General features: G+C 49.1%; 1 protein-coding gene across 3 annotated transcripts in view; it reads right to left on the reverse strand.

The window, feature by feature from the left end:
• Positions 1-2,717: 2,717 nt before the first annotated feature.
• The window catches only part of RNF216 (ring finger protein 216), a 208,130-nt gene continuing 194,019 nt past the window's right edge, over positions 2,718-16,828 (reverse strand). For all 3 annotated transcript variants that reach the window (XM_077140519.1, XM_077140517.1, XM_077140518.1), the window contains exons 16-17: positions 4,348-4,417; positions 2,718-3,561 (exon numbers count right to left, since the gene is read on the reverse strand). In XM_077140519.1, coding sequence (XP_076996634.1) covers positions 3,242-3,561; positions 4,348-4,417 — 390 coding nt within the window. In that variant the 3' untranslated portion in view covers positions 2,718-3,241. The remainder of the gene's footprint in view (positions 3,562-4,347; positions 4,418-16,828) is intronic.

Genomic DNA, 16,828 nt, shown 5'->3' on the forward strand with positions numbered 1-16,828 from the left:
GCGTGGAGGATCCTCTGATTTGCTCCCAGGCAGGGTGGCAGTTTTGACATCGTGGTGTAGGAGGCCCCACTCCTTGGCCTGCTGCCATCGGGGTCAAATCCTGCAGCTGCTCTGACATAGCCCGCCCGGTCCCTGCCTGCTCCGAGGTGACTTCAGCTGATCTGGTTCCTCCCCAGGAAGTGTGGCTGCACAGCGGGTCATCGGCAGGGACCCTGAGCTGAGCGCAGACGGAAGCAGGGGGAGCAGTGCATGAACGTTTATTTACAAAAAGATCCAAGTTACATATGATACAGGCTTTTTACACACAGTAGTTGAAACAGGACAGCTTATTTTATGTATTTTTGCTACCAGAAGGTAAAGAGAAAATTTTTAATAAACGGCTTATTCATTTGTAGCTACTTTCATACAAAGTGACAAATCATGCACAATTATTTTTTCAGTTTTTAAATCTTTTGCTAAGTGCAAATACTAGATTACTCTCTCCAGTTTTAAGGCAAGTAAAAGGGGACTGTCGCTGGGCAGCCTCTTGCTCTTAGGAGCGAGTGCCACTGTTGTGGCCCTGGACTGTGGGGACCCAGGTTGCCTCCCAGACATGGGCTAACCTGTGGATTTCCTGTCACATATCTGAGTGGGCACCTGCTGACCCTCAAGTCCACTCACAAGGACCAATGGGTGGCTCAGGCACCACCACTGAGGTGCCTAGGGTCGGGGGTGAGGCCATCAGTGTCATTCCCTCGCCCACGGATACCCGCTTAAATCCTGCACCCCTCCCCACCCCACCCCACCCAGCCTGGCCCTATTTGCAGGCTGGTGTGCAGGAGCAGGGGGGCCAGGGGCTATAGATAAGAGGACCCCTAACGGCCTAAGGGGGTGGAACTGCCCACCTGGCCCCACCCCCTCAGCCCTGGGCTGGGCCTGGGCCAGGGGGATCCTCCAATGCTAGGTCCTGAGGGATCCAGCAAGTTCTGTGGAGCCTCCTGCTGCAGGGGAGCTCCAGGGGCTGCAGGTTGGGACAAAGCAGAACTCCAGAGGGGCAGGGCTCATTCATGGATGGGCAACTGTGGGTCCTGGGGAACACTGGGGCAGGTCGGGGTGGGACGTGGGGTCAACCGCCCGTCTGCAGAGGCGCATGCACCCTGCCCTCAGGGAGGTCATGGGGAGCATGCTTTAAGGGAATTTAAAGAAATAATGTCACCACGCTTTGGAGTAAATCACTTACCAACTCCCCCCAAGGCACGCCTGTGGCCCATGTGACATGTGCTGGGAACCCACAGATGGGAAGCTTTTCAAAAGGCACTGTTAGTCAGGCTGGTACCAAAGCTCAGGCAGTCGGGTGGGGGAGGGGGAGGGGAAGGGGGAGGCGCAGAAGATGATCCTATGTGCCCCTTCCTCCTGGTTTCGAAACCTCCTCTGATTTGTCCCTTCCTCCCCCCGCCCCCCTCTTCAGAGCCCTCATCCTGAGAAAAGACAGAAAGAGTGGGCATCTTGAGATTTTTTTCCCATTTTAATCCTTGGCATCAGCTAGGGAGCCCACGGCAGCAGGTGTGCGCCCACGGCGGATGCTGTGATCCTGGCACTGCACGAGGCGGCCGGGGCTGCAGCAGTGGGGCTCTGCAGCAGGTAGGCAGCAGGCACACCTGGGTCTCAGGACTTGGCAGCTTCAAGAGGATGGAGCAAAGCATCAAGGGGCCCTCCAAAGCGTGGGGCCCAGCCTGGCCTCTGCAGTTGGGCATGGGGATGCGTGAGCACGCTCTGAACCACTTCCGGGATCCCCCCAGCCGACAGCGGACCACGGTGGCATGAACCACGAGGGCCGGTGTGGGACAGCCAAGACAACGAGGTCCACGTGACACAAAGCTCATTCACAGGTGAGCAAAGTCAGAGCTTGAGGCCTGTGATCTCCAACTGGGCCCGAGCTTGGAGTCCTATGGAGAGGGATTTAGGGGTAGTGGCAATAGCTCAAGCTCAGGTGACCGGAAGGCGGCAGGGACTCCATGTACCTCAGAAAAGGGGCAGCCCTCTCCCACCCGGGAAGCCAGCAGGCTGCTCCAGGTGGCCCTGCCCCCAGATGCCTGCACTCACAGCTCTCAGAAGGGCCTTTCATTTGGCCAGTGTCAGTACCATCCAGCCTCATCAGTGGCCTGGCAGGGCAATGGGTTTCTTAGTTTGACCTTCCGGTGACTGAAGGAGAGAAACCCGAGTGGGCCACAGAAAACTGAATAAACAGGAGCATACATTTCTTTAGCTAAGCTACAAAATAAAGACCATACCATGACGTGGTTCTCTGTTGTGGTCTAATGTGAATGGGCCAAGAAGGGGAAAGGAGAGGACAACCTCTCCTTCTGAAGCATTACTATGGTGGCCCCTGGGGTTTTGGTCTTTGTGACGGTCCAAGAGCAATGACCTCTGAAGGGACATGGCCTGTGGACAGTGCTCTGCTCCCTCTTGACCAACGAAGCCTTTGAGAGGGACCAGAGCAGTAGCTCCCAGTTTGTGTACAGGAGAGCCCCTCAAGGAGGCTACTCACAGCAGCCTGGCTCCCCAAGGCCCATCTCCAAGGAGAAGAGCAGGGGCCCAAGTCCTGGAACCACACGCACTGCCCCAGGCCTGGAGCTGACAGTCGCTGATCACTTTTCAGTGAACCTTGGTGAGAGGGAGGGACAGAAAGAAGAATCTGGTCTCATAACCATGGTTTAAATCTCTCACCTCTCTCCAAATGCTATTTATTACATCATTTTTATTGGGGATTTTCTGTGCTGTGTAAAGGAAGGCCTATGTGGTTTTCAATTCTGAGGCTTCTCCTGGCAGGGCCTTTTTTGTTGCCCGTTTGGGGATGGGGTAATGCCAGCAAGTACTTTCTCCCAATCTCCCTCAGGGAGACTTGCACAGGGGCTCCTCAGAGCCAGCAAAACCTTTCAGGAGGCAGCCGTCCTGCCAAGACCCCCAGCCCCTCAGCCCAGGCAGAGCCAGGGCCATGCCAGTCCCCTGCGGGCACCCAAATGCACGGCCTGCCTTCCATCCACAGCGGTGTCACGGAGCCTGATCACCCCGAGAAAGGAGTGGGAAGAAAACTGTCCTGTCCTTCCAAAGGACAAACCTGCCCTCTCGACTTAGAAGGCAGCAGCAGCCATCTGCCTTGGGTGGAAGGGGAGGGTTCAAGTAAGCTGCTTCATCTCTGTCCAGCCAGGGAACCAATCACTATTGCTTCGTGGCTCCCAGGAGGGCAGAGGAGATGGCACCATCAGAACCGGTGCCGTGGCTGGGGCCCGAAGTGCATGGGCAGGTTGTGCTCCAGAGGGACGTTGATGGGGGCAAAGTCATAGTTGACCCGCATGTTGGGCAGCGGGGGCACGTAGGGCGCAGGGACGGGGCCCATGTTGAGGGGGAAATTGTTGAACATGGGCCTCACAGGAGGCAGGGGGAATGGTGGGTGCACGAAGGCGTAGGCGGGGATCTGTGGCTGGTGCAGGTTCTGGGGAACGGGCCTCGGGAGGGTTTCGATTCTCTGGACTTTCTCTGGAGGCTTCTCCAAGGGAGGCCCAATGCGTTTGAAGGTGTTCTCTGAAAAGAAGATGGGATTTAGTGGAGAAAACCAGGTTAAGATGAGCTCTGCCTGAATCTGGCTTGGACCAGGTGTAAACCTGCCTGGACCTGCGGCCAGCCCGCAGGAGCCCGGGCGTGCCTGCAAAGGGATGCGGATGCAACGAGTGCAGCGTGAGGCTGGGACAGAACCCAGGGGGACCCTGACCTTGGGGCGCACACCCACCAGTTGCGGTAAAATCGAACTCCCAGACGGGTGTTATACTTCCACGAATCACCTGGAATGTCTCATATTTACTCCGACTCAGAAGAGGAGCACTTCTGTGTGAAACTTTCCATAGAGCTAGAGGCTTAACGGGTCACTCACAAAAATTCCATTTCATGCCTTTTCGAACCTTAATAGAATCAAGCTGGGTCTGCCAACTGTTCAGTCAGGTTTGGCTTCTATTTACTTCCTAACTTACACCTTGGGATCCCTTGCCATCGAGGAGGTGCCAAAACTATGTCCACAGCTTGGACAGCTGTTCCCTAAGGGAGCTTGCTGCCAGGCCCTGAGGGTGGGGGTCCCCTGGGTGGAGTCACATCTGAGAACAGCTAAAGGACAGCACTGAGGCCCCACAGACAATCTGACCTGTGCCAGGACCCCAGGGAGGGCACCAGCCAGCACCCTGATTGTCCCTTCTGTCTTCCTCCCTTCTCCAGAGCTCATGCTGTGGCCCCCGCAGGCCCCAGTAGGGAAAGAGGGGCATGAACGAGCACCTAGGTGGCGGGTGGGGCTGTGGGCACATCCTCAGGGGAAGCACTTGCCTCCGTTCTTTCTCTTCTGCTCCTCTTCAGCCTCCTTTTGGATTTCCTCTATTAGCTTCTCATCATCTTCCTAAAACAAAAGCAACAAGACGGGTAAGCTTGTTCTCCAAAAGACTCGGCAGAGTGTTAGGGTGCACCTGACACGGGGGCCTGTCGGCTGCTGCTGCTTAGCCAGTGTGTGGTTCGAGACACCTAGAGTGGGGCCCTGAACCCACACGCTGTCCCATGCATCTCCTCGTGCACCTCCTTCCTGCGTCACTTGGACTGGGGCTCCTCTGAAGCAGCCCATCTTAAAGGAGGGGGCAGTGGAGGCAGAAGCTGTGTGTGGCACGCTGGGGGTGGGGCAGAGCCTGCTTTGATCACTGAGCTGTCAGCAGGCAGAGGAAGAACTTCTGACAGCTTGAAGGAGGCAGACTGATAACGAAAGGGCTTGGGAAGGGCTGAGTGTGATGGGCCGGTAGACCTGAGAAAGTTTCAGTCTGGACACCACCACCTCTGGGCACACAGGCCTTCTGTGCAGGGGCTGGAGCTGGGCGGAGCCAGAGCACAGGCTGGTGGAAGCAGTCAGGGGAGCCCTGGGCTGCACTGGGCCTGTGCACACACACAGCTCCGCTCCCCACCAGGCTGGTCGGCTCTGCGGTGGGAGGCCTGGCTGCTGTCTGGGACAGACAACCTCTCAGCATGTTTGCTTCATGTAAACAGTACTCAGTGACCCTAGAAAGTGGCTGCCCAGGTTACCCTGGGACTGGAAGAACACTTACTAGATTGAAAAGGAAAAACAAGATGGTATTTCTTTCCAGCCCAGCTGCAGAGCTGCTCCTGGAAACCTCCCAAACAGTCCTGAAGCACCTTGCATGGGGCTGAGAGCTGCAGGACTTAGGGTCCAGCCTGTGATGGCGGTCGGCTCAGGCAAGGAACAGTAACAGGGCACTGTGACAGAACACCAGAATGTAACAACTGCACTGAGTCCAACTGAGTCAATGAGAAAGGCATGTTGCAGGAAGTTGTGCTGCATTTCCTGCAGTCTTTCAGCTGCTTCTTCAGGCACTGGGAAGAAGCACTGGGAAGAGAAGCAGTTCCAAATGTGGTAGGAGGAGGGGAGGAGCCAGTTTCAGTATTGCAAGAAACCCAACAGAAGCAAATGTTTCCTGAGCCAAGGCCTTAGGGCCTAACCAGATGCTCAGGTTTCTTTGCTCTGGGCTGGAATAAACATACTGGGGATTATTCTAGATTTTTCATACTGATCTGAAGCTCTGTCTGCCAGGCGACATCCCTGAAACTTCTGAGAGGTGAGGAGAGGGCCATGCGGGGTAGGGAATGGGAAGACTGGTACAAGTCGGGGGGCCATGAGCTAGAAATATCACTTGGAAATCCTTGGAGCAGAGGAGAGTATGGCCTCCACAACGGGACTGAGCAATGGTCCGCCAGCACATTTACTTGGTAGGGCAATGTCACAGCCAAGGCAGCAAGCAGTGACTTTCCCACACAGTTGAGAACCTTTAATGACTCAAGAGTCATGGATTTCTTTACAGATGTGTGCTGAATGCCTACACTGTGTGTGCTGGTTTGAATCTGTTCTGTACCCCAGAAAAGTCAAGTTCTTTAATCCTCATTCAATATTGCTGAGTGGGATGTTTTTATTGTTTCCACGAAGATGTGACTTACCCAACTGTGGGTGGTAACCTTTGATTAGATGGTTTTCATGGAGATGCGTTTCCACCCATTCAAGGCGGGTTGCTTACTGGAGCCTTTTAAGAGGGAATCATTTTGGAGAAAATTTTAGAGCCACCAGAACCAACAGGCCCAACAGAAACTTCAGAACAGAGTTGACAGAGATGGCGACACTCAGAGAACAGAGACACGGATATTTTGAGATGCTTGGAGCCCAGCAGATGTCGCCATGAGATGTAAAGCAAGCTAGAACCTGGGGAGAGCCAAGGGAAGCTAAGAGATCGAAAAGCAAAGTGAGGAACCCCCACAGGAACAGAGGCTGAAAGCAACAGGGCCCAGGAGCAAGAGACCAGCAGATACCAGTCCCGAGGCTACCCAGTTGACAGAGGTGTTCCTGATCCATCGGCCTTCCTTGAATTAAGGTATCTTTCCCTCGATGCCTGAGTTTGGACATTTTTATAGACTTAGAACTGTAAACTTGTAACTTATTAAATTTCCCTTCTAAAAAGCTGTTCATATTGCTTTCCAGCAGCTTATGTGCTAGAACTGTGCTAGACAAAGTTCTACGATTTTGGTTAAACAATGAAACAATACTTCACACAGATGAAATGAGTGAATTGTTATGCAGCACACTCCCTTGGCCTGGTGGACAAGACCACGTCAGAACAGAGTTCCTGGAGCCCATGGACCCTGCTGGCACCAGCGGGAGACCCCACTACACTGACTTGTGTCCTCCAGGCCTCATCTGTCACAGGAGGAGTCCGGATGATGTGGTCTTTTGAGATCATCTCTTCTTCCCAACTCTGACATGAGGAAATTCTGATCATCTTCCCAAGTCTTTCTCAGTAAAAGAAGCCTCAACTGGTCAGATGCCTGAATAAGGGAAGGTGAAGGGGGTCTCCGAGCTGAGGGTGACAGAGCTAAGTTTCCATCATGCATTTCACAAAGTGTGAAATGTCCGTGCATATTGGAGATTCATAAATCTGGGAGGAATCCCAATGGACATCCTGTCCATCTCTCATACGATGCTTACAAATTCTACAGAAAACCCCCAGCCAGGGTCATCCACCCCTCCGAAAAGGGAAATTTACTACTCTACAAAGCAAGCACTAAGCAAAGCAACACAAATGTTTCCAATAACTCCATCAGGTTTGGTGGACACAGTTGAAGGTCTCCAAATGAATGTCAAGATCAACTCTGTTTGGATTAGGAGCTGGCAACCTCTTCCTTTTGCTGCCAAGGGAGAGCTTAGGCAAAAAAAAAAAAAGAAAAAGAAAAGAAAGGGAACAAAGAACAGGAATGTGATCAAGAAAAACTGGAAAGCAGGAAGAGGGTAGTGGCTCTCCACTTCTTAGCTCAGTGACCTTAGGCAAGCCCTGAACATGCCTGAGTCTCAGGACACATCCAGCATGGGCACGAGGGGTGGCTGTAAGGACTGACAGTGCTGAAGTGCATGAAGGAACCCGCACACAGTGAGCATTAGTTACGAAGGGGAAGTGTTTTAGGTTGTAAGCTGCCAGAATGCAATATACCAAAAATGGAACATTTTTTAAAAAGAGGAATTTATTAAGTTGCATGTTTACAGTATTAAGGCACTAAAATGTCCAAACTAAGGCTTCAGAGACAGATACCTTGATTCAAGAAAGGCTGATGGTCCAGAACACCTCTGTCAGCTGGAAAAGCATGGCAATGTCTGCTGGGGTCTCTGGCTTCTCATTTCATAAGGATTCTCCAGGAGTGTTCTCCTTCTGTATCTCCAAAAGATCTCTAGCTGTGTGGGTTCTCTTGGCTATAAAGCTTTTTCCAAAATGCTTCCCTCTTAAAGGGCTCCAGTAAGAAACCCCACCTTGAATGGGTGGAGAGACAGCTCCATGGAAACCATAAAAAAGATCCCACCTAGCAATACTAAATGAGGATTAAAGGACATGGCTTTTCTGGGATACATAATAGCTTCAAAACAGTACAGGCAGTGACAGGGAATTTATAAAGATGAAAAGTTCTAAGAGAAAGTGGTACAGATTGGGAGATCCCCCCACATTTCTTTCCATGACTTCTTTATGGAATGCATAAGCCAGGTCTCCTGACTTGGGCCCTTTATTAGTTGCAACTTTTAATTACACCATCATTATCTTACCCACCTCTGCCTACTGAACTCCAAAGTAATACTCAGGGCCTCCAGTGCCATTGGGTGGGATCTTAGGAACCATCCATCCTAACTTCAGTAGAGCTCAGAACTGTGACCCAAGAAGAAAGAGCTTGTTCAAAAGGTGGTGGCACGAGTACAAATCTTTATACTGCTCCACAGGGTCTCTCAATTTTCCTGGAGAAAACCCACAGAAAAGGTAATTTGAAGGTTCTTGTGTCCTGCCCCTTATTGGATGTGAACTTTTGGTGGGCACTCATTCTCACTGGAAAATACGTGCTGGCTGTCGGAGATATGGAGAGAAAGGCAGATCAGGTGCCTCCCCTCCTGGTGCTATTTCTGTGTGGTGAACACAGTGTTACCTGACATCCGTTTGGAATTCCACGTGGGCTTACAGGGTAATTTCATTGCACTGAAGACTAACCTGCTCTTCCCTTCTGATTTGCTTAAGATCTTTCTGATGGGAAACATGAAGCAGGAGGGACAAGAGAGGCTTCCCCCGTGGGCACAAGAGGATGCAGCCTGATTTTTATCCATACTAAGTCACCTGTGACAAATTCAAAAGCTCCTGGGGTCCTTGCACACATGAGTGTGTACATTTAGCTTTCTAAAAGACCTGCTGCCTTCTAGAGAGCAGGACAGTCAACTTTCCCCAACTTGCAGAGGGCCTCAGGTTTCCACTTCTAAGTTCTTCCTGGAGAGCAGGAGGAGCCTGCGAGTCCTGAGAAAGTAAAGCTATATTCTTCACGTTTCTTCTTTGTGAAGAAAGCCATCTGAAGCCTTTTTTAAATTTTTTTCTCCAGATTCCTTCCTTTGCTCTCATCACTCTCTTCTGATTTGGAGAGTGGACTCAAGATCATTTTTCGTGAAACCCTTTCTTTCCCGTTAGGCAGTGTCCTTGAATTTAAATAAAATGCAGTCTGCTTATCACTACAAAATGTTGGTGCTCCACTATTTTTAGGAATTATTTTTATCATAAATCAAGAGTAAACTGTTGCACTTAGAATATGGGTGAGACATTTCAGGTTTTAACTTTCTCCAACTGGTTGGAGTCACGGTACTGAGTTTGGTAATTAAGAACTACAGTATAGTTTTTATATTGGAAAGTACATTTTTAGCCAACTTGTTTGATCTCAGAGACAGAGAGCAAGGTTTTTCATTTGAGTGGATGCTCCGTTCTCGAACAATTTCCCTCAAGCAGTTGAAATTCCTCCGGTTGAGAGTTAAGGCTGGCTCAGGATTTGACTCGGAGATTAAACATGAAGATGGGCCCTTCATCAGAATAAATAGTTCTGGGCCTAAGTGACAGATGGGGGCTGTTGAGTTCTTTTTGCAGGGGGATTCCTGCAGAAAACATTCTAGGCAACCCCTGACCTCCATAACTTGTGGTATAAAAAAGGCTTGCTGCTTGCAAATCCAGGACTTATGTAGGCTGCTGAGGGGGAACAACGTGAGGAAGGAAGAAGATGAGAGGGGCAGGTGAACAGGCTGGACTGCAGAAGCAGGCGTTCTGTACCTTTACCTCCCTCCTTCCTTCTGGGGCCAAGAGTCAAGGGGAAGAAACCCAGGCCTGAGTTTTATCTTAAAGTGGCTTTGTAACAGAGGTGGCCAAAGTGATGGGAAGAACTAGAACTTGGGGCTCCAAGACCTGGGCTTTGACTTTAGTGCCACCTGCTAAGACCTGAAGTGAAGCCTCTTCATTTCTAAAGCTGCCTGCTGTGAGAAGCAGACAACTTTTTTTTCTGTAAAGTGTCAAGCACAGAGATAATCACGACTTTAGCTGGAACTCACCAGGAGCTGACTACATGCCAGGCCCTTTTCTCAGCCCTTCGCACATACTTATTTAACCTTCCTAACAACTCTCGGAGTTAGGAACTAACTACTCTCCACCAAACAACTGAGAAAACAGAAGCATGGTGAGACCTAAGCTAGGCAGCCAGTCTAAAAGCCTGCGCTCCTAACCACTAGTTGACTACTGGTTAACCACTAGTTCTCAACCACACAAACCACTAGAGCATGGCAAGCGTCGGCCAGTGGTGGGGCAGTCCTGAGCTTTGTCTGCCCTTGGCCCTCAGCACTGGGTCAGAACAGTTATTTTTACTTTCTGCTTTGTTCTTGAAAGAGTGCATCTATTCTCTGTGACACACGAGGGGGTTCTTTTCCTCTGTGATGGGCAGAGCTCAATTCCTCTGAAGCCCTTCTTTCCCACTAAGTACAAGAATCAAGAGAAAATGGACGGGCCTAATGCTCTCTCAGCCAACACAGCAAGCAAACTCACTGCCCTTCCCCTCTCTACATGGGACATGACTCCCAGGGATGTAAACCTCCCTGGCAACGTGGGACAGAAATTCTAGAATGAGCTGGGACTCAGCATCAAGGGACTGAGAAAACTTTTTTTGACCGAAAGGGGAAAGAGTGAAATGAGACAAAGTGTCAATGGCTGAGAGATTTCAAACAGTTGAGAAGTTATTCTAGAGGTTATTACACCTTATATGGCTTTCCCCTTTTGAGTTTAAGGTGTATTAGAGAGCTAGAGGGAAGTGCCTGAAACTGTAGAGCTGTATTTCAGTAGCCACGTTTCTTGAAGATGATTGTATAATGATACAGCTTTTGCAACGTGACTTTGTGATTGTGTAAACCTTGCGTCTGATGCTTTTATCTATGGTATGGACAGATGAGTAAAAAATATGGATTAAAAATAAATAAATAATAGGAGGAACAAATGTTAAAATAAATTGAGCGAACTGAAATTCTAGTAATCAATGAAAGGGAGTGGTAAGAGGTATAAAAAAATAGGGGAACAAAGGTTAAAATATAGTGGGTAGATGGAAATACTCACGGTCAGTGAGAGGGAGGGGAAGGGGTATGGCATGTATGAGTTTTTTTCTTTTTTCTTTTTATTTCTTTTCCTGGCGTGATGCAAATGTCCTAAAAAATGATCATGGTGATGAATATACCACTATGTGATGATATTGCGAGCCACTGATTGTACACCATGTATGGAATGTTTGTATGTTAAGAATGTTCAGGTTTGTATGTTGTTTTGGTCTGTCAATTAAAAAAAAATATATATATATATAGAAGAGAAAGAGAGAGAGAGAGAAGATGGCCAGGGAAAACACAACCCAACATAATACCTGAAGAAGAGGAGAGGAACAGCTAATAATGCAGAGAAAGGGGCCACTTCCCTGGAAATCTGGAAATTTCTAGGGAATAATTCATACTTTCTGGGGCTCAGTTGCCCAGAAGTACACAGGCCATCCCACAGAACAATCTGCTAGGCAGTCTCCAGCTTATCTGTCCAGCAGCTGGAGAAAGAAGAGCCCATCGGAGCCCCCAAACCTTCCCTTTGGTGCCAGAAGCCTCCCTTAGAGACCAAGGTCTACGGTCGAAGCAAACCCCATCAGCGACTACTCCCCTCGGGCATGAAGCCCCCTGTGGCAACTAAGCAGTGTTCTCACAGCCCATGGTTTTGGGCCAATCTTGAGGATGGAAATGCAAGTTTCAGAGTGCCCTTGCTTCGCATATTTTCTCAGGAGATTCCAGATGACTTGACGAACACAGGGGGCCCACAGAATTTATCTTTTTGTCCTCTTCTTTCCACACACAAAATACCACATTTGTGGTTTTCACACACACTGAAAAATATCATTACTTCCTTCCCTAATAATTCAAATAAAATATATCCATTTAAGCAATTTTAGCAGAAAAAGTCTAAACAACAAAACAGCAACAATAAGAAACTCACCCATAATTCCTCACCAGTGTTAACTACCAGGAACATTTGATTCACTTCCCATTGGCTGTTCCTGAATCCGTACCCGGACTTTCAAAGCCCAGTGAGATTCTATTCTAGAAGGTTGTATGCTACACCTGCGGTCCCATTTACAACTGCAGACTCCTGCAGTTCACTCATACCTCCTTTCCCAGTCTCTTCCCCAGCTGCGGGGGTGGGGTGGGGTGGGGTGGGTGCAGGCAGGGATTCCCATGGGAAGTGGAGGTTCAGAGAGCATGGGCTTGGTGAAGATTACCCAATAGTGTGGAATGAAATCTGGAGCACGAGGTCTGGGCTTACTGACCCAGGGGTGACCAGACAGTGATTAAATCAAGAGGAGCCTCAAAAGTGAGGTATTTGGTTCCTCCAACTGCTCTGTCCTTGACAGCCACTGGGAAGCTAAACCGAAACCCCTGAGCATCCTGTGCACCCTTGTGTGCCTTGGTCAGCTGGGAAGTGTGGGAGTAGAGCAGGAGGGCTCAGCATCTGTACTGGCTGGAATGGACACCCCACAGGCCCAAGTGATTAGCACCGAAGGTGGCAGGTACCCTCTGGCACTGCTTGCCCTGGACCACTGCATGGGCTTTTAAGGGGGATCAAGTAGACCGGAATCAAGTTCCTTTCTTGCCTCTCCCTGCCCCCCACCGACCTCAACAAAAACTTTCAAACAGACACACAGAATGGTTCCTTTTTGATAAGCTAGGCTAGGTGGATATGGGAGAGAGCCAAGAGGTCCCAAGATAGGTAGGGTTTCAAAAGCATAAAGAAATTCCAGGCTAGTGCAGAGGCAGGGCTGTGCCTTCTACTGCTGCCCATGGCCCTCTGGGCAGAGGACACCTGGAGCATGACCACACAGACTGGGGACCATGAAAGGAGCATGCAGAACCAGTCCCCCAAACATGGAGCTGAGGCCAAGGATTAAAGAAGAAATGTGAAATGGAGTCTCACTCATCTAATAGTTTTGGAAGAGAGCTTTAAATACAGAAGTGAGAGAAAAAAAAGCAAAAAAAAAAAAAAAAGCAAAAACAAAACAAATATAAAAAAAAGAAAAAAAAATACAGAAGTGAGCTGGCTGCATCACGATGGGGCGAAGGTTTTATTTTCTCTCACTGAATTCCTCTGCGCTCAGCAGGACATGGAAAGTGCTGGGCCTTGTGCAGAAAGCTCTGACATACTCGCTTCATGTGGAGGCGGGTAGGGGGTAAAGTCCAGCAAGAGTTTCAAGGGGATGCAGAGGCCCAGCTTCTTGAGAAACACCAGTTGATTGGTGAGAGGAAGTGAGGTTGAACTCACCAGATAGGTTTTAACAAAGAAGAAAGACAGAACAAAACAAAACAAAAACCCCCACAAAAACAAACCAAGACCCCTTAACTTGTCTTTCAGCAATAAAGCTTACTGGGTCTGGACAGAAGGAAATGAAGGAAGAGAAACACTGAGTGGTTAAAAAGGGGAAAAAAATTATTTCACAAATCAGATACTCACATTAATCATCAGCCACAGGCTGGTGGTTTCCTAAAATCGTATTTGTGCACTTGGCACAGCTTTAGAACTACTCTTTAGCTGCTTTCCTCCAATATTTCTAATCACCAGTGTCCAGCCTACTCACAGCCTCCTTTGAGCACTGAGAAGGGCAGGTAACTTTCCTTCTTTTAACTTTCTCTCCCTTTAAAAAGTGACTGGGAATTGCAAGTTGACTGCCGCTGCCCCTTCTGTGATTTTGGGCCTTGGGCTGGGGCTGGGATCCAGAGCATGTGTGGCCACAGCTGTGCTTAATAAACGTACAATGATTTCATGAAAGGATTCCAAAGAGCTGAAGATTTAGTTTCAAATTATTCCCAGGTTAGCTGCAGATCGCCTGAGCAATACCAGACACTGCTCCCCCCCAAAAAAACTGTCCCTCTGCAACAGGAAACTGGGGGGAGGAGACTGGGCAGAGGGGTGAGGTGCAGTTTGGAATGACATATGCTGTGCAGCTGGGGGCTGGAATGGTCCAGCAGGAGGAAGGGAAGATTTTATAGGCATTGGTTAGCTTCTGTAGCTATCTTCTAGGGTCAAAGTGGTCCAGCACCCAAATACCTTTCTGTCTAGGGTCCCTCCTCCATGAGGATCCTGGGCAGGGGTGGGGTGATGCAAGGCAGGAGGATTGCAACTATGTTTTGACTCCTGTCAGGGTCGAGGGCTCAGCCCGTCCGCCTGCTTTGCTGAAGACTTGCACTGACCTTCTGTGTTGACTGGCCAGGAGAGAAGGGACCATCAAGCTGCTTATAGTCCTTGGCAACCTTCCTTACTGACGTCAAACCCCATCTGGGGTATGCTCTCTAGACAGGGGAGCTGCCAGGCCCCTTCTCACCATTTACACTGGCTCCATGGGGAGGGTGGTAGTTCATGGCCCTGTGGCGACCTCTCAGGCCATCTTCTCTTGGGGTCTTGGGGACCTGGAAGGAACCTGACATTTGCTCCCAAGACCTGGGTTTGCACCCTGATTTTACCAAGTTCAAGATCCCAGGTACATGACTGATCTCTCTGAATCGCATTCTTCTGCAGAACGGGTAAAGCGTTGCCCCCGCCCTCTATTACTGTAAAAGACACAAAGTTTGCAAATGGGGCCATGACGATCCCAATGGCACTGGGTGACCACAAGGGGAAAATGAAGAAACCAGGTTCAGTTTCAAGGACAGTACAAAGATGGCACTCATGCTCTCTGTCTAATTTTCTTAAGCAGAAACAATGGTATTGAAAACAGTGACTTAGAGATAAAATGCTAAGGCCAACAGAGTTGCTAATTGTGGCAGGCAGGTGATGGGGCAACATGGGGTTCATCTTACTATTCTTTTTTCCTCAGTAGAAGATAAGCTTAAAACGTTAAGGAAAAAATGCTGAAACCAAAAGTTAGTGTAAAACGTAAGTTTGGAGACCCTCTCTTGGGCAGGTTTCCCCCTTCTCCTCAGCCCTCATTTAAATGCTCGAAGCTTGTCTGAATGCGACATCCCTTCCCCGGCCACTGAGGTGAGGGGTGCAAGGGTCCCTGCACCCTCCCTATGCCCCGACTGGGCAGGAAGGACAAGGATGATGGGGGCTGGGCAGTGCTGAGCCCCCCAACCCCCACTCCTGGGGAAGAAGCGAGACTGGTGCCCTTGGCTGATATGTGGAAAGGATGGCGGAGCTGGGGAGGAATGCGCTCCCTCTGCAGACTGGCCACAAGCTATGCAGGTTTTCTCACCTGCAAAATCGGGATGCCATCAACCTTGGAAGCTGTTATAGGAATTAAATATATTAATGGACATAATTGCCAGCGAGGTTCTATCTACTGCAGGCCTGGGAAGAGTATGTCCCTAACCAAATGGTTAGGCGATAATGGTACCCAATTGCAAACTGGTTGTAAAAGCCTTAGGGTTTTATTGAACTGAACATGCTTTAAACTCTTATGTACAAAAAACAAAGGTACAGAAATAATTCTCTCTAGTGTCTCATAGTCAAAACCCAAGACAAGCCCAAACTTTGGATTGTATTTAAAGGGAATGCTGTTATGCATTTTGCCATGCTTCTAGAATCCAGTCTGCCACACGATTTGTTCTGGACATGGCCTCTACAACAGCCCTGGAGAGCTAACTTGTTAAACCCCTTACTTTGCATGCATGTACAAAGAAGAGGTTAGAATATTTGGATTCAGTCAAGTCCCAGGAAAACCTTTTCCCTTTTGCAAACTAATGCTTGTTCATTTATGCATCTAGGTTTGGCTTTACATTCTGACCCCGAACCAGAAAACTATGGTTTGCTGTGACTGTTTGCTTTTCTGTTTCCACCTCCCCCTCCCCCCCCAACCCCCCCCCCCAACAAAGACATCTTGTTTGATAACACTCGTGGTCAAATGTTTTTGGCTTGTTTTTGAAAACTAAGAAAGAAAGAAAGAACTGTTCACAATTTTAGCTCTCTAATATGGAGCTAGTTCAGTTGCCCAAGGAATCTCTAGTCATTAAGTATGAAAATGCAACTTCTCTCCAGACGTGAGGGGCCAACTCCCAAGCTGACAAAAGAGAGAGTCTTCCTTGCCTTCTGGCTCATTAAGCCACAGGGCAGGCTTGGGTGACAGTGCATGCTTTGTCTCACTGAACCTCTGAATGGCTTTGTGTTCCCAGAAGCCGGAACAGATGCTGGGTTGGAATTCAATCGGTATCCTGGTGAGAATCAAGGAAACTGGGCTGATTCAGGACATAAGAACCTGTTTTGATGGGAATGAAACAAATAGAACAAAATCTCTGGTTATGGCTACCAGCGGAAATCGGAGGTATTTGCCTGACCTTCCTTTGTAAACTTTATTTTGAGTAAATTCAGAACCGTTCTCAATTGAGATGATTCAACAAGAAAACAAGGAGACTAGTTGCATTTTACAGCATCCAAACAGGGCAACAGAACATTAGAAATCTTTAAAATCAATTTCATGCATGATAAAAAGAGAGTGGTGGCAGAAGGAGCAAGAAAAAGAAAAAACAAACAAACAAACAAACAAACAAAAAACCCCAACAGTGCTGAGAACAGGCCAGGCTGTTAAACCATCCTCCCTCATGTGATAACTCCCACCTACTCGCTGTTTCTAGAGAAACAAAATGCAGCCGGAGGAAGACTAAAGAAAAAGTCTCCCCTTTTCTCATGCTGTTCATGAAGCTCCTAAGGCCTCCAATTTGCTAGCTGGGTGGGAAGTGGCCTAAGAGGGCAGTACAAAGGCTGGGGGAGGGGGGAAGTGTGTCAGCAAAAGGCCGAGGAGACCCCCTTGAGGAACACCATTCCCACCGTGGGCTGCACCCTCAACCAGCAACAGGATGACTAGGTCTCTATGGTTAAAAAAAATCTCCTTCACATATTTCCTCAGTCACCACAGGGCAGGGCTTGGAATC

Source organism: Tamandua tetradactyla, chromosome 23, assembly GCF_023851605.1.
Source record: "Tamandua tetradactyla isolate mTamTet1 chromosome 23, mTamTet1.pri, whole genome shotgun sequence".
Lineage (NCBI taxonomy): Eukaryota > Metazoa > Chordata > Mammalia > Pilosa > Myrmecophagidae > Tamandua > Tamandua tetradactyla.